Here is a 22565-nt window from a genome sequence, read left to right on the forward strand (position 1 = left end):
TGAGACTGCTTGGCTGTCTCAGGAATTCTGGGAGTTGAAGGCCACAGGTTGTAAAAGAGCCACAATTGCCCACCCCTTCCCTAGCCTGAGTTCCGCTGCCTGGGATCCACGTGGGCTCCGGACACAAGAGAGCAGGATGGAGAAAGCAGCTTCCACGCCTTCACTCACCCTCACTCTCTGCTCTGTTGGATCGCCGTTCGTTCGTTTACCCCGCCCACTCCCAATCTATTGCTGCCTCCGATGGCTAGAGGAAAAAAAAACTTCAAATTCTTGCCGCGGGGCTTTAAAGGGCCGCCCTAGAGCCAGTGGTGCAGCCGAACCCTTTGTTAAATTGCTGGCTTGCCCCGCCCCTCCGCACCACTATTTATTGCCAATAAATAGTGGTGGGCGAGGGACGGGGGAGCCAGCAATTTAACAAAGGGTTCGGTGTTTTTTTTGTAATTTTATTGGCCCACGGAGCTTCAGCATAGGCTAATTGGCCTCCCGGCTCTCAGCTGATTTGTCTCAGCTGTTTTGCTCAGGGCTCTTCTGCTTCCTTGCAAAGAGTGCTGATTTTTTTTCCCCTAGCTATGCTGAGAAACGAAACTGAAACTGCTTTGCTGTTGTTGCAAGGTTGGAAAATTAGGCAAGCAGAATTCTTTTCTTTTTCCTCACCAAAAAAGGTAGGTGCAAACAATGGGAAATTTAGGGAAAAAGAGGAGAGTTCAAGATTTTAAAACACAAAAGAAAAAAAGCTTGATTTAACTAGGGAATTGTAATAATTGAGATACTATTAATTGTATATTTCTGAAAGCAGAAATGGTTAAGTTGTGGTTTGGAGGAATATATGGGGGAAATTATTTGGTTTATTATTATTGGTAAATATAATTAATGGATTTGTAAGAAATTGGATTGCATGGAAATAATTGGAATATTCATGTTCATATTGGTTAATATACAAAAAAGGTAGTTATATAACTAATTGATTTATATTAAAATGTTGAATTTATATTAAACAACTAATATTACATAATTAACCAATGTGAGGATGGATATAAAAATTGATGACAATGGGAAGGGGTATAATATAGAATAGAAGGGAAAAATTGAATTTGATTAAGATTAGAGATGAGGATGAAGGGTAATATTGGTTTTTTACAAAAATAGATGAGGAATAAATATGGCAAAAAGGAAATATAGAAATTGTAAAATTAATTGAAATGACTAAACACTGGTTAAATTTGTGAACCAGCCAAATACTCTGTTCAAAGAAAATACATTGTATGTTTGTATGTGTGTTTCTAATTATTGCTATTTATTCATATTTGTTCTCTTTCATTCTTTAAAGTTTAACAATTCATTCTTTATCTTAATATCTTTATATTTGTTTGGGGTTGGCTTTCTTCCCTTTCATCTTTTTTATTGTACAGCAATCTTTCTCCTCAAACCTACCACCTCTCTCTTTTCTTTCCTTGTTACTTTCTCTTCCTCCCCCTCTTCTTCTCCTCCCTACTTCCTCTTCCTTTTTCCTTCTCCTCCTCTCTTCCTCCCTCTCTTACCTCCCTCCTACTCTAATTTCCCTTCCCTTCCTTCATCCCTCTCTATTGCTGTATCCTTTTGTGCATATGGACTACTCAGAGGGCTGAAAAAGTTGTTTTTGACTGGTCCTCGCACTTTTGACCAGTCCTCGAACTTATGACTGTCCTCACATTTTACGTTTTTGCCCTATCTTGTCACCATGGTGAAGAGAAGCAGTTGTGAAATGAGTGACATGGTTGTTAAGAAAGCTGCACGGGCATAAATGTGAGGATGGTCATAAGTGTGAGGACCGGTCAAAAGTGCGAGGCCCAGTCAGAAATGACTTTTTTCAGCCCTCTGAAAAAAGTCTATGCACATAGCCACGCCCACATGACGAGCTAGCCACGCCTACACAGTCACGTGACCAGTTAGCCATGCCCACCCAGTCACATGATTGCCAAGCCACACCCCCAACTAAGCCACGCCCACAGAACCTGTTGTTAAAAAAATTGAATCCCACCACTGGGCCTACATTCCCTACATTCAAATTGTTAGCAAAATTAAAATTACACTTTCACTATAGGTGAAAGGGCCTCATAAGTGGAATAGCCTAGGGCCTCTTTTCATCTAAATCCGGCCCTGAGACTCATCAAAGTTTTTTTTTGAAAGATTTTCACATATACCTGGGTGATTGACATCTTTCTAAGAGGAATGATGAACCATTGGTATCAATGAGGGTCAAGTAACAAAACATAAATGGAAACATTGTGATGCAAACTCCAGCCCTTATCTACTTATCATGCCACATTATGAAATATGTACAAAAGGCAAATGTTTTCTTCATTTTTCACCAAGAGCCAGTCAGAACAAAACACCATAATAATTTTTTGGTGAAAAAAAGTCTTATGTAAATAAAGTGTTCCTTAATGATGTGAAGCCATTTTAGTTTGGGGTCTGCCTTGATTTTGTTGATTAATTTATAGTCTCTGAGATACTAAATTGCTGAAATTTTAATATAGTTTCCTTGTCAGAAACATACTTGATTTTTATAGTAATTTCTTCTCAATTCCAGAGCATTTTGAAGGATTTTTGGTGGGCAGTTGAGTTTACCTTTCATAACAGATCACAAAAGTGAATATAAAGGAAAAATTTAATTACTCCTCTGATGTCAAGTAGCATTTTTTGCTAGGCACTTTCACCAGGTAGCATTTGGAAAAAAAATCATTTCATAAGGACAAAAATGAGTTCTTGATAGTTTTTAAACTTATTTTATAAATATGAGGAACATTTTTTAAAGTAAGCCAAATAAATAACTATGCATTATTACAGGTAGTTGTCAACTTAAGATCACAATTGAACTAAGTAAAACAGTTGTTAAATGAGCTTCACCCCATTTTCTAGTCATAGTTGTTAAGTGAATCACTGCAGTTGTTCAGTTAGTAACAACTTAACATTGTTAAATGAATCGGATTTCCCCATTGACTTTGCTTGCCAGAAGGTCGCGAAATGTGATCGCATGATCCCACACTGCAACCGTCATAAATATAAACCAGTTGCCAAGCATTTGAATTTGATCATGTGATCATGGGGATGCTACAATGGTCATGTGGAAAATGGTCATAAGTCACTTTTTTCAGTGCCGTTGTAACTTTGAATGGTCACTAAACAAATGATTGTAATTTGAGCACTACGTGTACTGCTTCTGTGTTTAGTGGAGGAGACAGAATATAGCCCTAATGAGACAACAGAGCGAAATGAACAGAGTTTAATGAACAGAGAAATATTTTTGAAAGCGACCTTCACAAGACAGATTCTTTATTCCATGTCTGAAAGAGACTTTGATCAGACTATTAGTTTTTTATGTATTTGAGCCCTGAGGTGTGGCCATTGATAGACTTACAAGGGGAATCTGCTTGTACTACTAAACTGATAGGCATTTTTTCTAGTCTCTTTAGCAAAGATACCTGTATTTCATGCTATGTGATAAGAAATCATGGGTGTGGGTATGGACTCCCCTCTCCAGGATCAAAGGTGTCAGGTGTTTAGGTGTTGCCTCTATGTACAATGCCTTTGTCCTTCTGTTGAACTGCTTCTGTATGGTTTTGGAAGTATGTGTGTTTTGGGCAGTATAGGGCATGCCTCATGTTCTGATCTGGGTCATGTGAGGGCTGGGTTGGAAAGAATAACATGGGTTGAATTGGAAAAAATTCTCTTGGGGTGGAAGGAATAACAAGATAGAGAAAGCATGCAGATCATGGCTTTGGCATTTTTTGCAAGCCTTCAATTAACAGCTCCACTCTAGATTGTGTGACCAGAAGGGAAGGGAGTTAAAGAAGAAGACGTGTAAATTTGCAGGGCTTCCTTCTTTCTATATCCTCTATTTGCCTAATAAGATTTAACAAGGTAGAATATGTCTCCTCAATTAAAGACTGTCATTTTAGGAGCCTTTTCAATCCCTGTTTCCTTCGCCCAGAATAAATCTCTGCCTGCTGTGCAATTGCTTTCTTTCCTTTTCACTTTTAGAAAGTTGGTGAAAGAAACCTAGTTATGCCATTAATCCAGGGAAGCTGGATTGCTGTTACTGCCTCTTGGCTGGGAGATTGGATTTCTTTTTATTACTGTTAATGTGTTCAATCAGAACTCTATCTTCCATAGCATTAGTTCTAGGCACGGTTCTTAACTGATTGTATGATGTTATTCCCAGTTACATATTACACATTGCAGTGTTGTACAATGGTCAGAGTCGGGGGATTGGAGCAACCTAGAAATCTTGTTAGTATGTACATAATACATTCATGTATTGTGTGGAGCAGATGGAAGCATTCTAAACTACCATTCCCAAAGGAATTTGGATTGAAGATTTTTTTTTTCCCCTGGAATGTTTTTTCTACTTTTTATAACTTGATCTTTTCCTAATTTTTTTCTTCTCCATACCAAATTTGATCTAGCTTGGTTTGGGATAATTGTTTTGCTGACAGACAGATGGATTGATAGACCAAGTAGTCCTAAATTTTCCTACATGATCTCTTTCCAGCATACTTTTGGCTGGAAAGAATGAGAAAAATTCTGGTATATGCAGTTTAGAGAAATCACACCAAAACTTGGGGCAAAATGTATTCTTTCAGTGTTGTGGTTGGTGGAACTATTGATCTTAATTGATGCAGTTGAAGCCAATTCTTATCCAAATAAACACTATATTGCTTGTATCAGATATTATCTATACATGAAACGAAGGAGTCTTGAATACATGTTAGGCATTGGAGATGGCCCATTTCTCTGTACTATCGGGTGTTAAATATTTAGCTTTCATCAAGGAATAAGTAGGACTAATATGAGCTGTCATGTTGGACATAATATTATATAAGCAAAATGTAGCCCTTGTATGATTTTGTCAAGGACAGACCAGATAATTATGAGTCTCTAGCATAATTCATTTTACAAATTATACTCCATTGTTTTAGAAGCCTTTTCCTGAGACAATGGTTGCATTTAAAATTTAAATGTGGTGTCGAGAAAATTCAAATGTTACAAGTATAGCAGCTAAAAAAAATAATGTAGTCATTTTCTAAGTTTAGTGTTGCTTATCTTGTGAGAGAGAAAGAAATATGTCTATACCAGGTTGTACCTAGGATTTCAGAGCATCATCTACAAGTAGTCCTCAACTTATGACCACAATTAAGCCCAAAATTTCTCTTGCTAAGTGAGACATTTATTAAGTTAATTTTGCCCCATTTTGTGACCTTTCTTGCCATAGTTGTTAAGTGAATTTCTGCAGTTGTTACGTTAGTAACATGGCTGTTAAGTGATTCTGTCTTCCCAATTAATTTTGCTTGTCAGAAGGCTGCAAAAGGTGATCACCTGACTCTGGGACATATCAACTGTCATAAGTGTGAGTCAGTTTCCAAGCATCTAAATTTTGATCATGTGACCATGGGAATGCTGCAACGGTCATAAGTTTGAAAAATGGTCATAAGTCACTTTTTTCAGTGCTGTTGTAACTTCGAACGGTCATTAAACAAATTGTTGTAAATAGGGAACTACCTATATTGAAGGCATATATGCAACCATAGGGGCTGGAAAACTATTCATTATTTATTGTTTATTTTTAGTGGAACTTTATCATATATCCAGTTTGAATTCTAAAACCATAGACTGTGTAGGTTCCATCTTCTTTTCCCTTCTCAGCACCTCTGACCTCTGTCTTACAAGATGATGAGACATTAAATATAGTGGCTCTGAGGATTAGAGCAATCTAGCAGTAATCCTTTTTGTCTGATCCTAACCTATGAACTATATTTGCTTGGTGGAGCAGGCCAATTTTGTAAACTACAGTATCAAGTTGACTTATCTCAACTAGTCATAGTTACAATTGATCCAATTCTCCAATGCTGTACTGTATATGCATTGAACCATTTTCAATGCAATGTGATTATCTATATCAGTGAACTGCTTTCTGAGTTCAGCTTGTTCATATCCCATTCCTGAAAACATCAGTGGTAAAAACTTTCCATTAATTAGAGAATCCAGGATCTTTCATTTATTATTACAGCCATGAAAGGAACTTCCTATTACTTTTGCAGTGTGTAGGCTTCTTAAGAAGATGGCCTTTTTGCCTTGTGATTGGAGTATCCTGGATACAGAGGAATCTCTGTGGCCCTAAATAATAGAATTCTATCTTTCTGATGCCCTCTTTTTGGCAGTTTCTTAACAAAGGGGAAATCTTTAATTGCAGCAGAATCCTGTAATGCTAATAAACATCAAGACAAAGTGGAATGATTTTGTTCCTATTTTCTGTTTTAATGGGAGCTGGATGATTACCAGAAAAATATTTTTAAGTGTGAGGGTATCATTTTTCTGCATTAATCTTTTCCTCATATACTCTAGAACAGGATATAGCTAGAAAAGATGCTCCCTGGTTAGGCTTCACAGACATTGTTACAGTTTTGTAACTCTAAAGCCAGTTGTGTCCACTCAGCACAAGTAGCATGATGAAGTAAAAAGCCAGAAGCTTAATAAGAATATATTTTTTGTGGGTAGGTATTTTTGTTTGTTTGTTTTTGCTATTCTAAAAAATTGCAGCAATACTTTTATTTTTATATACTGTAGAGAACTGAGGGTATAAATATTTTCCACCAGTCTCAGTTAAAAGTTTTCAAAACACTATAAATCATTCTTATGATACTTGACTGGAGCAAGTAAAGAATCGACCAACCTTGCCGTTCTTTGCAGCATGGCTGACAAAATATTTCCAGCTCGTTGAAGACATTCCATGAGCAATTACTGTGGGTGGGGTGGCCAGAGAGCCTGCCAATATTTCCAAAAAACAGACTGATTCTTCTTTCATGAACCCTCTTCTCGAAGAAGTTTAGAAATATTTACTGCAAGTTGAGCACAAGGAGAGCAAATCATGTGTAGAGGGCATCTTGGGTGACAAAGAAGGAATACCAACCCCTCCCCTTCCATTGGAATGTTTTTGTGTGAAAAAGCCAAATTGTGTGGTATGTTAAAGACATGAATGTTGGAGCCAAAGCATTAATGCCAACACCTGATCCCATGATTAGTGAGTGATTGTACAAAGGAAAAAAGAAAATGAATGACTAAAAAAGGACGGATAAAGCAGTCTCTGAGTTGCATAATTTAGGGCTTTGCATTTATGTCTGTACAAATACAAACTAGGAAGTAATTACATATGCCCATATCATGTGAGAGCTTTTTGATTCTGATGGTTACATCAGGGTAATTGTTGAAGGTCAGTTTCAAGACTTCTTCCGGAAATGAAATAGCTTACTTTACAAAAAAAGAGAGGGTGGAATAATTGGACATATGTTCACTTATCTCATGAAGTTCCACTTACTGGTTTCTTTACTGGTTTCCTCCTTTTCCCTTTGAGTAGGAATGAGAGGTACTGAAGCATAAGCTTTGGCCTGGCTGCCTTGGTTCATCTGTTACTTCTCAGAGACAGCTGCAGTAATGGAATTAGTTCAATATGTTGGATTTTTTAACATATTAGTCAGGAGTGCTTTTTCCAGCATATAATCAATTGTGTCTAGCAGATCCTGGAATTCTTATTACTTGTTTGAATACATTGCCAAGGAAGACATACTGGCCAATTCCACGCATTTATTGCTGTCTTTTGTAGTCAAACAAGGAATTTAGATTAGCCTTCTCAAAGCTGATGCCTTGTTGGTTGGAAATTCTAGAAGTTGTAATCAAAAAAAAGATGTGTCAAGAACCAGCACTGGGAATAATAATGTAACATTAGTTCTTCAGGACAAGGTTGTATTTTCCTGCACCTCATAGATCACCTGATCTTTCTTCTATCTTGTTATCCAAAATATGCAAGTATTGAAGTTAAAGGTAATAGCTGTCAGATTTTTCACCAAAACCTAGCTGTAAAGCTCAACTGTCAAACATTTTATCTTTCGTTTGTATTTATTTATTTATTCAATTTGTACACTGTTTGATTCCTCTTAGGTGGAGATGTGCTTACCTGTCAGAAATTTTTCAGGTGGCATCAATTTTTCATTGCAGACAAGAAAGGGACTTCCCATGTGTATTCTGCAATTCAAAGAAGTATGTAAATGTATCATGGATTTCACTTTAGAGGTTGTCAAGGATCTTCAGTTTCAGTCCCCTGTTGTTTCCTTGTTGGATCTTTTTTCTTAATTTTTTTAACTATACCATCATCTGATCGCATGTGTCACCTTTTTTGAAATATCAGTTCATAGGACCAAAACCTTGGAAACCATCTCCTCCTCTTTTGGTGTTTTAAGAAACAGCTATCAGTTCCCTGCAAAGTAGAGTGACATCTGCTTCCTTTTCCAGAGAAGTTAGTGTTGTGTGCCCCAAAATTGTAGGGGCACACAACACTAACTTCTCTGGAAAAGGAAGCAGATGTCACCCTACTTTAGAGGTTTGCGCAGTATCCTGGGATCATGTGATCATCTTTTGTGAACTTCTGACAAGCAAAGTTAATAATGATGCCAGATTCACTTATTAACTGTGTTACTAATTTAACAACTGCAAGGATTCACTTAACAACTGTGGCAAGAAAAGTCATAAAATGGGATTCCCTTAACAAATTTCTGACGTAGCAACATAAATTCTAGGCTCAATGGTAGTCATAAATCAAGGACTGCCTGTATCACATCTCAAAAAAACTGTCGTTTGAGTTGATAGGCAGATAAATATGTGTTGCAAGAAAGGAAAAAAATAGTAAATCATTTCAGAATAATTATTTGTTTGAAGTGGGACCTGTGGGGCTGTAAACCCGATGTTATTTTATTCTCTTAGTCTTAGTCAACTTCTCTTTAGTAAAATCTTATCAACATTCCTTCAGTTATTGAACAAGATCATTGAGTGAGTTAAACTTTTGTTTGCTGTTCTGGGATAGCAAATCACAAGCACAGAAGCAATTTGATCTCCGTGAGCTTATCTTCATGCTTGCAGAACAATTGCAAAAAGCTCTTGTTTGTGCATTTGCTCACCCACTGATTAGTAAGAATTCCCATCAACAGTGTCGGAGTCTGTAAGTGAATGGCGCACGCTGCAGCTTTTTCCTTTCACAAAGGTGAAAATCAAATGTTTGTGTTTGGAGGAGGACTGGAATTCCTTTTCTCCAATGATTTTGGCAATTGAATTTGCTCCTTTGGACAGCAGCTGGTTGATGTGTTCTAGAGTAACAAATATATCAAAGCCAGAACTAGAGAAAAGTTCTTTTTGTTGCAAATAACTAAATAAATGACAATTCTAGATTTCTTTTTTAAAAAAGAAAAGTACATTCTGTCGTGCTGCTAAGTGAAATGGTGAAATTCCTGACAGTTTTTTGCTTCTCTGCATATCAAACTAATATATGTAAAAGATATATGTTCTTGGTCAGCATTTGTTCCTGGGTGAAAGAAAATATGTTCATAAATTTACAATTCGTGCAGAATTTAATATAGCTGAGCTGGGATGAACCTCAGTTTGCTGAGTTTAGCAGCTACAATGTGCTTTGTCTGATTAGCCTGCCCTTTAGCAGAGGATTTCTTCCTAAACATTGGTTAAAGCTATTAAGACATTACATTTTTGTTCCTTAAAAATCTACTGAATGAAAACTGAGAAGAAATAATGCAACCATTAATGTTATGTCTTGTCCTATCTTTTGATAGGGATAAAATCTTCATAAAATTGTAAATTGTGAACTTGGAATACCCAAAATATCATCTACTCCATCTTCCAACTCTGGATCTGCAATGTCCAGTAAGTGTAGGATAGCTCCGTGCTGGTGAACCTATGGCATGTGTGTCCGAAGTGGCACGTGGAGCCATGTCGCCTGGCACTCGTGCCGTCGCCCATTCCTCTTCTGGGTTTCTGGCACGCATGCACACATAACAATCAACTGGCATTTTTGCATGCAACAGTGCCGGAAACTTCAAGAACTGGTCTTCTGTTTTCCTGCGTGAGCATGCACACCAGCCAGCTGATCGTTGCATGCGCATGCGTGCCAGAAACCTGGAAGAGTAACTGGCTGAAACCAGAAAATCAGTAGCTGAAACCAGAAGTTCATTTTCGGGCACGTGCATGCACACTGGGCAGTTCCTCTTCTGGGTTGCAGCCCAGACACATGCGTGAGCGTGCGCACTCCCTTTTCGGCACTCAGTGCCAAAAAGGTTCGCCATCACTAGGATAGCCATTCATTCACTAGATAAATAATTCAGATGGAGGCTTTAACCAAAATCCGTTTCCCTACACACTTCCTATTATCTTCTTTCCCACTTGGCTTAAAACGATCAGCATTAGGAAAACACCGACTAACTTTCTCCCATGGAGACAAGTCAAAGCTGAATCATATGTCTATGCCAGGGAATTTCTATGGTAGACAAATGATTAACTCTACTATGATTGGAGAGATAATATAGATGCAATATCGTCTTAAATCATGCACAATTATTCAAAATTCCTCTAATACATACATTTTCTAGTGGTTCAGGGTCAGATCTTTAGCTACCATTACAGTTTCTAAAATGGGAAAATAAAGAAAGAAAGAAAGAAAGAAAGAAAGAAAGAAAGAAAGAAAGAAAGAAAGAAAGAAAGAAAGAAAGAAAGAAAGAAAGAAAGAAAGAAAGAAAGAAAGAAAGAAAGAAAGAAAGAAAGAAAGAAAGAAAGAAAGAAAGAAAGAAAGAAAGAAAGAAAGAAAGAAAGAAAGAAAGAAAGAAAGAAAGAAAAAGAAAGAAAGAAAGAAAGAAAAGAAAGTCCTCATAAGGTTGTTTCCTACTACAAGATATTTTAGCCTTTTGAAGTATTGCACACAAAATAATGTAAGAAACGTTCATTACTGATTTGGTCAGTTTTATGTTGAGTGTTTCCAGAATGGAGTGGATTTCAAATTTTTAAAAAATGCTGGTTGGTCTCAAAATGAATTGATCATGGATACAGTGTATTTTCCCATTGTCATGTAGCCGTTTGCCTAGATCAAAAGAATTGTAATTACCAATTTGGACAGAACATTACAAGTCTTTTTTACAATTTATTTTGATCCTCTAAAATCTTATTTGATAGTAAAAAATAATGTTCATGCAACTATGAACTCATGAGTTCCCATATTGTGAAGATCCACAGAGATGACCTTGGAGAAATTATGCAGACAAAATGTGTTTTAAGTCTAGGAAATGAAAAAAGTATTTTTTTAAAAAAAAACTTCAAATTTACTCTGCCTTAACTCCTTGGGGAGAAGCAGGGAAGGGAAAATACAATCAGGTTTTCAAGATTCTGTTACTTTAGCCTACATCAATAAAGCAGAATTGTAGCATCCTTGTGACATGAGTTCACTGTGGAGCTAAAAGGCTAACACCCATAATCTTAATGACTCTTTAGGACAGGGGTGGGGAACTATGGTCCCTTTATAACTGTGCACTTGTTATGTTTTGTTTATTGGACTTCTATACCGCCCTTCTCCCAAAGGTCTCAGGGCGGTGTACAGCCATATTAAAACACATATAAAATTTACAAAATTTAAAAACAATTTAAAATCGAATATATAAAAATTTGGCCCACAGATTAAAATTTGGCCCACAGAGAAGGCTCTCCCCCTGGGTGTCGCCAGTCAACTCTCAGAACTCCTGAACCAGCCAAGCAAACCCCTCAGTGAACTCATGCCAGCTCAGGAATTCTGGGAATTGAAGTCCATAAATCATAAAGGGACTCTAGTTCCCTACCTCTGCTTTAGGAGATGACAGCCAGTTGTAACATGATATGAAAAGAATTATGTGAGACAAGCTTAAAAAAATAGAAGATAGTGAATCCACCAATTTAGCTGTTTCCACAAGAGATACTGTAGATTTACCAGATGTTTTGGTGGCATTTTTGTGTCGTACCAAAGTTAGAAATTAATTCTAGTTGGTAAGAAGAAAAAAACCTCTTGTTTGGAACCCAAAGGAGAGCAAAGTCGGAGTAAGACAGACTTTTCTAAAGAAACATTTCATAACAGGCAGCTATTACTTAAGTAAAAATTATATAGTTCTGAACTGGCAGGCCATAGATATAAAAATATCTAAATTTCTCTTACATCAGCAAAATGAGAAATTAATTTTGTTTATTTGTATCTGACCTTTATTATGTTTTTAAAATAACTTGGGACACCAAACATATCCAGTACACCATAGTCCTATTTTTTCCACAACAACAACCCTGTGAGGAGGGTTACACTGAGAATGACTGCCCCAAAGTTATCCAACTGGCTTTCATGGCAAGACTAGAATTCATGGTCTCCCACTTTCTAGCCTGATGCATAGACAGTAATAGTGATGGAATACATATAGAAAAGCACCCAGGCATTGATTAGTGAAACTCAGAATATTGTCTTGCAGTGTTTGTCTTGCAAAATTGTTTACTGTACAAAGCAAGTGCAAAACAGTGCACATCGTAAGCATTTCAAAATAAACATATACCCACACACAAACCGATTTGCTGAAGATTCATAATTGGTGTTAGTATGTTGATATTTAAATGCCCACCTCTAATCAAAAAAGATATTTAGACTCTTGTGAAGGCATGCTAGTAAAGCCTGAAAATAGGAAGTAAATGTTTGTCATAGACATAGAAGCCAAATCCCAGCTTGAGCCTAATTAGCTAGGGAATGAAGAAGAATTTTAAATGTTAATTGGGAAAAAATCATTCTACAATATTTGTATAACTTACAATATAAAGTTAATGTACCTGAGTTAGCACAAAGCAGTTGGGAAGTACTAATTATGTTTTTCAGAAAGCTTCTGTTAGCATTCTTTGAATTAATGGTGCATTGATATATCTGGTACCAGATTCCATTGCAGCTTTCTTTGAATTTAAATGTTTGGAGGCTGTTATTGCCAAATGTTGGTATTTTCAGTCTTCCTCGTTTTCTTTGACAGTCCAGTTTTAGTTTGAGTGTGATTTCAAAGATGTCAAACAAGATTTCTGTCAGAACAGGTGCATACTTCGAAAAATATACAGTACTGAGTCCTTGCTTCTATTATGTAATGTATAAAATGGCTGCATGTGGTATTCTACTAGTGTACTTTGTGGGAAAATATAAATTATTTGTGTGTTTTTTAGAATTGTATACTTCCTCGGTGTAAAAGGCAAGATGGTTTACTACTGGGCCTTCTCCCTTGGGATCTCATGTTGCAAAATGTCTTAGCAAGTCAGTACTAGATGTTTAATAAATGTGTACCTCTAATGAAAAGGCTATCCTATGAAAGGCAATGAATTTATAAATAATCCTAAACAAATTTAATTCCCAAGATATTTAATAGTTTTATTCTGTTTTTCACATAGTTTGTTTTTCATGGAAAAGCATGAGAAAACAGCAGTACTGGCTCTGGCTGCAGGCCTGTTGAATCTAGCTATTTGTCCACAGGAGGCTGACAAACAGACTTTGATAGTAAACGTTGTCAGCCTAATATGCTGGAAATCCAGAAAGGCCGTTTTGAGTTATTAAGCTAACATTGTTTTTTGGTCAGTTACTATCTTTCAGCCTAACCTATCCCCCCATGCCCCTGGTTGCTGTTATGCGTATACATTGTGTCTCCCATGCATTCTGCCATGAACTCCAGAATATATTGAAATACCACAATAATAATTCTAGGTAGTAATAACAGCAGTAGTGTACCAATAATAGTAAAGCTATTATGGATAATATTGCCACTAATGGACTACTCCCTGTAATAGCAATAGCACTTAGACTTATATACAGCTTCACAGTGCTTTACAGCCCTCTCTAAGGGGTTTACAAATTCAGTATATTGCCCCCAACAATCTGGCTCCTCATTTTACCTACCTCGGAAGGATGGAAAGCTGAGTCAATCTTGAGCCTGGTGAGATTTGAACTGCCAAATTGCAGGCAGCCGGTAGTCAGCAGACGTAGCCTGCAGTACTGCATTCTAACCACTGCACCACCATGGCAGTCTTGTTTTCAAACTTTTTTTTCAAGCTGTTTGTATTTTCACTTCTGTTGGGTAATAGTGAGACACAAGAATGTGAATTAAGTTTTTTTTAACCTGATCCAACAGGGTGGAACCAGGGATGGGTTCTACTTACCTTTACTACCAGTTTGCAACGGGATCACACGCGCGTGCTCGCTTTGCTCGCATGCATGCCTTGCTTCTGCGCATGCGCAGATCGCAAATGACAACATCCGGGATGGTGGGCGGGGCCTCCCACTGGTTTTACTACCGGTTCTTGCGAATCGGTCCGAACCAGGGGCAACCCACCACTGGGTGGAACCAAGAAAAAAGAACTGTGCATGATGGACCCATTATCAGATATTGTGAGACTGTTTCTTTTTTGAATAAACATAGAATAAATAATCTAGTCCCAAATTGATTATTATTAATTAATTAATCTTCTTTGGGCAGCTAGTGTATAAAGCAGGATCCTTTTCTTAAAGTTCCCCCTCATAAAACTGATTTTTTTAAAAAAAAAAAATCCATCTTTTACTTTGGTTGGAAAAGTGAGGCAGGAGCAGAAATTAATACTGGAAGCCAGTATTGCCTGCATTTTTCCCTCTTAATTATTGCACTTTTTTGCTGATTGTGATATCTTTTTGGTTTGTTGCCATTAACTTAATAAATAAATACATAAAGGAAATCACCATTCTGGAAGTACAAATAATGGAAGCTTGGGCATATCTACAACTAACTTTTGAGTCTCAGATAAGCCTACAGTATCTGCTCTAGAATAACTCATCTTCCTTAGTCACCACTTCCATCCTAGAAAGCATGCAGTCAGAGTGTAGCAAACAGGCTACAGATAGGGTTCTCATATTCATTCAAACTCCCAGTGATATAACTGGATACCAAAGTAGACATTGGTTATTCTTTTTGGGAACTTGTGAATCTCAACTGGGCTCCGCAGTAGGACAAATAGAGATACAGATTCCTCAAACTAGCAATCACACTTGTCATCTGTGGATGACACTGACATATAAAATAATCCTCATTATTTAATTTTATTGCAGGATTCTGAATTTGATCCCATGAAATTTGCCAGCACCATTGAATGTGAAGAACCCAATAATGATATACGCAGGTTTCGAGGCTTCATGTGAGTATAATTTATGATTTCATCTGTAGTTTTGATTCACTTTAAGGTGGAATTTCCCTACTATAATACTGTACAGTGTTGGATATTCTTTAAAATAGCTATTAAAACCTGTTTGCTAATTTAAATGAAATAATTAAATTTTTACAATCCCCCCAATTAGAATGTATCTTAGTGTTTCATTGCTAAGAAAGGATCCAAATAATAATACAGAATGACAGAGTTAGAAGGTATCTTGAAGGTCTTCTAGTCCACCTCCTGCTCAGGCAGGAAATCCTATACCATTTCAGACAAATGGTTTTCTAATCTCCTCTTAAAAATTTCCAGTGTTGGGGCACCCACAGCTTCTGGAGGCAATTTGTTCCACTGATTAATTGTTCTAACTGTCAGGACATTTCTCTTTAGTTTTAGATTGCTTCTCTCCTTGATTGGTTTCCATCCCTTGCTTCTTGTCTTGCTTTCAGGTGCTTTGGAGAATAGATTGACTCCCCCTCTTCTTTGTTGCAGCCCCTTAGATATTGGAACACTGCTATTACCGCTATGAGTGATAGCAGTGATGTAAGAACTTAATAATGATTGGCTGAGTACTTTTAATTATCTGTAAATATGAAGAACGATTTGGATTTGGCTAGTCTACAGAAAAGAAGGACTAGGGGTGACATGATAGCAAAATTATAGCCTTTGAGGGGCTGCCACAAAGAAAAAGGGTCAATTTATTTTCCAAAGCACCAGAGGGCAGGACAAGAAACAATGGATGGAAACTAATCAAGGAGAGATGCAATCTGGAATTGTAAGGAGAAACCTCCTAATAGAAGAATTAACCAGTGGAACAGCTTGCCTTCAAAAGTTGTGGGTGCTTCATCACTGGAGTCATTTGTCTGAAATAGTATAGGACAGTGATGGCTAAACTTTTTGCCATCGCGTGCCAAAAACGGGGAAAGTGTGGGGTGGTCGCGCATGTGCGTGCCCACACCCATAATTCAATGTACCCCACGCATGCGCGTGCAACCCCCCACCTGCTCCCACCGCTTTTGGCACGCAATGGTACGGTGGACCCAGTAGGCCCATTTTTCGCCTTCCCCAGGCTCCAGATGCTTTCTTGGAGCCTGGGGACGGCGAAAACAGCCTTCCCCACCCCTCTGGAGGTCTTCCAGAGGTTGGAAACGGACCATTTCCCAACTTCTGGTGGGCTCTGAAGGTCTGGTTTTTTTGCCCTCCCCAGGCTTCAGAGGCTTTCTAGGAGCCTGGGGAGGGCAAAAAAGGCCTCCCCCCCCATTGGAGGCCCTCCAGAGGCCAAAAACAGCCTATTTCCTGACTTCCGGTGGGCCCAGGAGGCCCAAAAACCAGCTGGCTGGCGCACACATGGATGCTGGAGCTGAGCTAGGACAACACTCGCATGCCCACAGATATGGCTCTGTGTGCCACCTGTGGCACGCGTGCCATAGGTTCGCTATCACGGGTATAGGGTTTCCTGCTTGAGCAGGAGGTTGGACTAGAAGACCTCCAAGGTCCCTTCCAGCTCTATTCTGATTGATAATCAGTTTTCTGTTTTAATGTCTCTTTTATTCTCTTTATCTTCTAAGACTCTTGCTTATATAACTTTCATGGTTAAAAGGAAGCACATCCTGTGAACACAATGCTACAGTATCTGCCATCTCTGAACGAAGTAACAAAAAGTATAGGGGCAAAACCCATCCTATGCCAGTCAAGCATTTAAGACATAGAGGTCACAACCAGCAGCCTGTTTCTTCAGTTTCCCAAGCTACCATGAGATTTTAGGCAATGATTTAGGCTTCTGTAAACATTGTTTTGAGTGATAAATTGTTCCGGTACCTATAAACTTTAAGGATTATTGAACCTTGCAAATCGTTAGGTGAGATAAAAAGCCCTTTAGCAGACCAATATAACAACCAGTTAGTAAGAGACTTGTTCTACAATCTTATCCTTTCTTTCTTTTTCTTACCATTATATTTTTTATGATTACATTTTCTTGGGGGAAAGGCAAGACTTTATAAGAACACACAATACTGTGCGGGGGGAAATAGGGGTTTTTTTTAAGCAGCAGTACATTGAATTCTTTAAAACGAAATGAATTATGATCTGCTGCAATATGTGATGCATCATCAGTTTGGCTGTTGTTCCCAAGGTGATGTCTTAATAAATAAGGCTGACTTCTCTAGCATCAGAGTGGCTTTCTATCATTTTCCTTGATCCATACGATTGTCAGAAAACTATTGCCCTCTTCAGTTACTTTGTTCTAAGCTATGTTCTGTGGCCTCGTATAGCTCCCAAAGGATCTATTCTAAAGGTCTTCACCAAATTTCAGCAGCAAACAGAGATTTTCAGTGGTTCACATTTTGCTGGTTTCCCAAAAAGAACTATGAAAATGTCCTCACAAAACCTCAGCAAAAGAGTGTCCCTATCAGTTCAAATGAAGTCAGTGTTTCTTAGCTATGCTGTTTGCTTCCAAACTCTCTATAGCTAGCCAATATTCTGTAAATGTTGATTGTGATTCTGTTAACGATACACAATTTGATATGATTCAGAAGGACCTCCTTCTAACACAGCAATTCTTAACCACAAAAGTAGCCACGTCTTTTTATATTTCAGACTCATACAGAAGTCTCAAAAAGGCACTCTGCTTTAATGAACAGGGGAGAAGAACTGCAGCCCAACAAGTCCTAATTTTTAGTTTGCATTAGTCTGTATTTGTTAGGAGTTAACTCTTTACATTGCTTTGAGCTTTCTTTTATGTTTATCTTACAAGGTCTTTCAAATATTTAAATATTATTTAAAGTAATACATAAATCCGTGATGGCAAACCTATGGCATGCGTGCCACAGGTGGCACGCAGAGCCATATCTGTGGGCACGTGAGTGTTGTCCTAGCTCAGCTCCAGCATCCATGCGTGCACCAGCCAGCTGGTTTTCGGACCTTCCGGGCCCACCAGAAGTCAGGAAACAGGCTATTTCTGGCCTCCGTGTGGGGGGGAAGCCTTTTTTGCCTTCCCCAGGCTCCTAGAAAGTGTCTGGAGCCTGGGCAAAAAATGGACCTTCCAAGCCCACCAGAAGTCGGGAAATGGTCCATTTCCAACCTCCGGAGGACCTCCAGGGGGGTGGGGAAGGCTGTTTTCATCCTCCCCAGGCTCCAAGAAAACATCTGGAGCCTGGGGAGGGCGAAAAATGGGCCTACTGGGTCCACCGTACCATTACATGCCAAAAGCGGTGAGAGCAGGTGGGGGGGCACACGCATGTGTGGGGCATATTGAATTATGGGTGTGGGCACACATGTGCGCGACCACCCTGCACTTTCCCCACTTTTGGCATGCGACGGCAAACGGGTTAGCCATCATTGCCCTATACTATTTCAGACAAATGACTCCAGTGATGAAGCACCCACAACTTTTGAAGGCAAACTGTTCCACTGGTTCATTCTTCTATTAGGAGGTTTCTCCTTACAATTCCAGATTGCATCTCTCCTTGATTAGTTTCCATCCATTGTTTCTGGTCCTGCCCTCTGGTGCTTTGGAAAATAAATTGACCCTTTTTCTTTGTGGCAGCCCCTCAAAGGCTATAATTTTGCTATCATGTCACCCCTAGTCCTTCTTTTCTGTAGACTAGCCAAATCCAAATCGTTCTTCATATTTACAGATAATTAAAAGTACTCAGCCAATCATTATTAAGTTCTTACATCACTGCTATCACTCATAGCGGTAATAGCAGTGTTCCAATATCTAAGGGGCTGCAACAAAGAAGAGGGGGAATCAATCTATTCTCCAAAGCACCTGAAAGCAAGACAAGAAGCAAGGGATGGAAACCAATCAAGGAGAGAAGCAATCTAAAACTAAAGAGAAATGTCCTGACAGTTAGAACAATTAATCAGTGGAACAAATTGCCTCCAGAAGCTGTGGGTGCCCCAACACTGGAAATTTTTAAGAGGAGATTAGACAACTATTTGTCTGAAATAGTATAGGATTTCCTGCCTGAGCAGGGGGTGGACTAGAAGACCTTCAAGATACCTTCTAACTCTGTCATTCTGTATTATTATTTGGATCCTTTCTTAGCAATGAAACACTAAGATACGTTATAATTGGGGGGATTGTAAAAATTTAATTATTTCATTTAAATTAGCAAACAGGTTTTAATAGATATTTTAAATATCATCTGGAGCCTGGGGAGGGCGAAAAATGGGCCTACTGGGCCCACCGTACCATTGCGTGCCAAAAGCAGTGGGAGCAGGGGGGTGGCACATTGAATTATGGATGTGAGCATGCACGTGCGCGACCACCCCGCACTTTCCCCACTTTTGGCACACGACAGCAAAAAGGTTAGCCATCACTGACATAAATAAATCATGTTTCCTAATGATGTGTGAAATAGTGTGGTCATGGATAGATAGCCCTCGATTTACAACTGTTTGTTTACTGACCGTTTGAAGTTACAACATCACTGAAAAAAGTGATTATGACCGTTTTTCACACTTACAACCATTTTTCACCGTTGCAGCATTCTCATGGTCATGTGATTAAAATTTGGATGCTTGGTAACTGGTTCATATTTATGACAGTTGCAGTGTCCTAGGGTGATGTGATCACCTTTTCCAACCTTCTGACAAGTAAAGTCAATGAGGAAGCTGGAATCACTTAACAATTTTGTTACTAACATCAGCTGCAGTGATTAACTTAATAATTGTGGCAAGAAAGGTCATAAAATGGGGCAAAATTCACTTAACAACTGTCTCACTTAGCAACATAAATTTTGGGTTTAATTGTGGTTATAAATCAAGGATTACTGTAGTACATAAAACTTCTTTTCATTCATTTAAAAGTTAAACCCTGTAGTTTGATAAATTACCCAAATAATCTATTTGTTTCACAATTCTGAAAGAGAAAATATTGCACTGATGTTTTGTGAAATACCATGATATAATACTCTGAAATAAGTCTTCCATTATGGGAAGCCATTGTGTCTAAATATAAAACTGTTAAATTCAGCCTTTTTAGCTTCCCTAGAAATTGCTTAAACTTAATATATCTTCCTCCTCCATCTTTGTAATTAATACACATTATTTATAAATAAATTATTATCTCCTTCCTTCTTCCTTTTTGGCAGTGTGCATAAGGATGGGAAAAAAGTTCCATTGTGTAAAGAAAATCTTTTGTTACGAGGATGCACTGTTAGAAATACAGAAGAAGTCTCTGGAATCGTGATCTATGCAGGTAAATTGTGGCTGTTATCTTTGTACTTATTATATATTTTTCCCTCCCTTCATTTTTAGTTCCATTTATATATGCTATCATGTAAACAAGTTGTTGTTTTTTCAGGTCATGAGACAAAAGCCTTATTAAATAACAGTGGACCACGTTACAAACGCAGTAAGCTTGAAAGACAAATGAATTGTGATGTTCTTTGGTGTGTCCTCATACTTTTCGCAATGTGTTTATTTACTGCTATTGGTAAGTTCCTTTAACTTTTATTTATCGACCATAAAACACTGAACTCAGAAAAATCAAAATGAAAATACAGATAAATAAATAATTTGAAACAACCTCTTTTGGCTTAATTAAATGTTGAAGGCCTACTTCTGATGGACTGAAATAGATGGCCAAAAAGGAATACTTCTTTCTTTCATATATATATATTCCATATTAGAAAGTGCCAAAAGTAATGTATGACATATTAAATAGCAACAGTACAATCCACTAGTGGTTTCCACTTACCTTCGCTATCTATTTGGAACTGTGAGCGCGTGTGGCGCTTCTGTGCATGCGCAGAGTGTCCCTGATGATGTCTGGGTAGATGGGCAGAGCCTCCCGCTGCCGCCACCGGTAGAAACCCACCACTGGTTCAATCCCAGTCTTGTTATATTTTGTAAACCAACCAATCCTGCTTTGTGAAGCATAAATTCAAACATAACTACAAAGCAAAAGCAATAGAGAAAAGACAGAATTAGGATCAATCTCCTAATTTAGCCATACAAAATTATCTCTTAAAAAGAGATGTTAGTAATGTCCAGACATCTGAAGAAGAGCTGAATACAAGCATCAGAGGTTTTTACAAATTACTTTTAATGCCTTCAGGTTTTTTCTGGTTTAGATTAAAATCTGAGCTGGAAGAATTCCCAGATCTTTCTCTCTCGTCATACATATATACAATGCACTAATCCTACACATAATTCCCAGGAACTCCAATCTTTCAAACACTACCAGAATAATTTAAATATAGGAAAAACAGCTACACAAATTAAGCAGAAGAATAGTGGGATGTCTCCTTTGCTCACAATACTGTATTTATCTTGTCACTGGATTTTAAAACATATATTTCATCATTTCTCCCCCAAACACACTCACACAGATGCGTGTGTCAACATGATATCAACTAAGTAAGATCAATAATAATGTTCTTCTGACTCAGTATTGTCCACACCAGCTACAGGCAGTAGGTTTTTGCATCCTTCAAGATTCTATGGGCCTTGTACACACAAAGCATGTTTTCTCTTATAATGTTATAGTCTTTCCCTATGAGAGAAAGTCATTGCCCTCTCTAATAAGGAAACTATCATATACAGGTAGTCCTCTACTTACAGCAGTTCATTTAATGACTGTTCAAAGTTGCAATGGCACTGAAAAATGTGGCTTATGATCATTTTTCACAGTTACGACCTTTGCAGCATCCATCAATTGTGGTTATAAATCAAAGACTACCTGTATTATATCAGACTATTAATCCATCTAGTTTATAAGTACTTATATCAAGTGTGTAAAATCTGGATCCATTGGCTATGACTGAATCTCTGGAAGTTGGTGAAGGGCACCACGTTATCTGAACTTGGTTAACACTGACTAGTTGTCTGAGTTTCAGAAAAGAGTCTTTCCTTTTATTATCTGAAAATGTCAATGGTAAAATATTTGGCCGTCTGCATGCAAATTGTATGGCTGTCACTTAACCATTATATTCCTAAGTGACCTTGAATGTATATTCCTGAAATAATCTAGTTTTACAAATTAGGAAAAATCATGAAAGTGTTATCTCAGAAGACAGAAAACATATCTGTTAAATGTGTTTACTTTTCCATTGTTTAATCTGTGTTTTAATCTCTCCCTCCCTGCCTGCAGGGCATGGAATCTGGGTCTGGCAGTATGACGACAAAAAGAAACCTGCCTTTGATGTCCCAGGTCCTGATGGAAACTATTGGCCTCCAGCTCAAGCTGCGTTTTATTTATTTTTGACAATGATTATAGTTCTTCAGGTAACAATGGAGCATAATACTGAAATAACATAGATATTTCTGCCAGATCATTTGTGACAAGTCATTGATTAGAAAAATAAAGAGAGGCATAATTAATGTAGATGAATAATGTTTCATTCAAATGTATACTTGCCTGGGATTAAGTATCACTGAACATTGTGAAGCTCATTTTTGGGTAGATAGTAATAGAATTGCTATTTAACATGCAGATATCCTGATATATTTATATACTACTACATACTTCATAGAACTCAAGTCAGTTT

General features: G+C 37.9%; 1 protein-coding gene across 1 annotated transcript in view; it reads left to right on the forward strand.

Annotated features, from left to right (window-relative positions):
* The window catches only part of ATP10A (ATPase phospholipid transporting 10A (putative)), a 161502-nt gene that overhangs the window by 87605 nt on the left and 51332 nt on the right, over positions 1 to 22565 (forward strand). The window contains exons 3-6 of the mRNA XM_034431366.3: positions 14972 to 15057; positions 20166 to 20272; positions 20378 to 20509; positions 22169 to 22302. Of these exons, the coding sequence (XP_034287257.1) occupies positions 14972 to 15057; positions 20166 to 20272; positions 20378 to 20509; positions 22169 to 22302 (459 nt within the window). The remainder of the gene's footprint in view (positions 1 to 14971; positions 15058 to 20165; positions 20273 to 20377; positions 20510 to 22168; positions 22303 to 22565) is intronic.

The sequence above is a fragment of the Pantherophis guttatus genome, chromosome 5 (genome assembly GCF_059756535.1).
Source record: "Pantherophis guttatus breed Tessera chromosome 5, ASM5975653v1, whole genome shotgun sequence".
NCBI lineage: Eukaryota > Metazoa > Chordata > Lepidosauria > Squamata > Colubridae > Pantherophis > Pantherophis guttatus.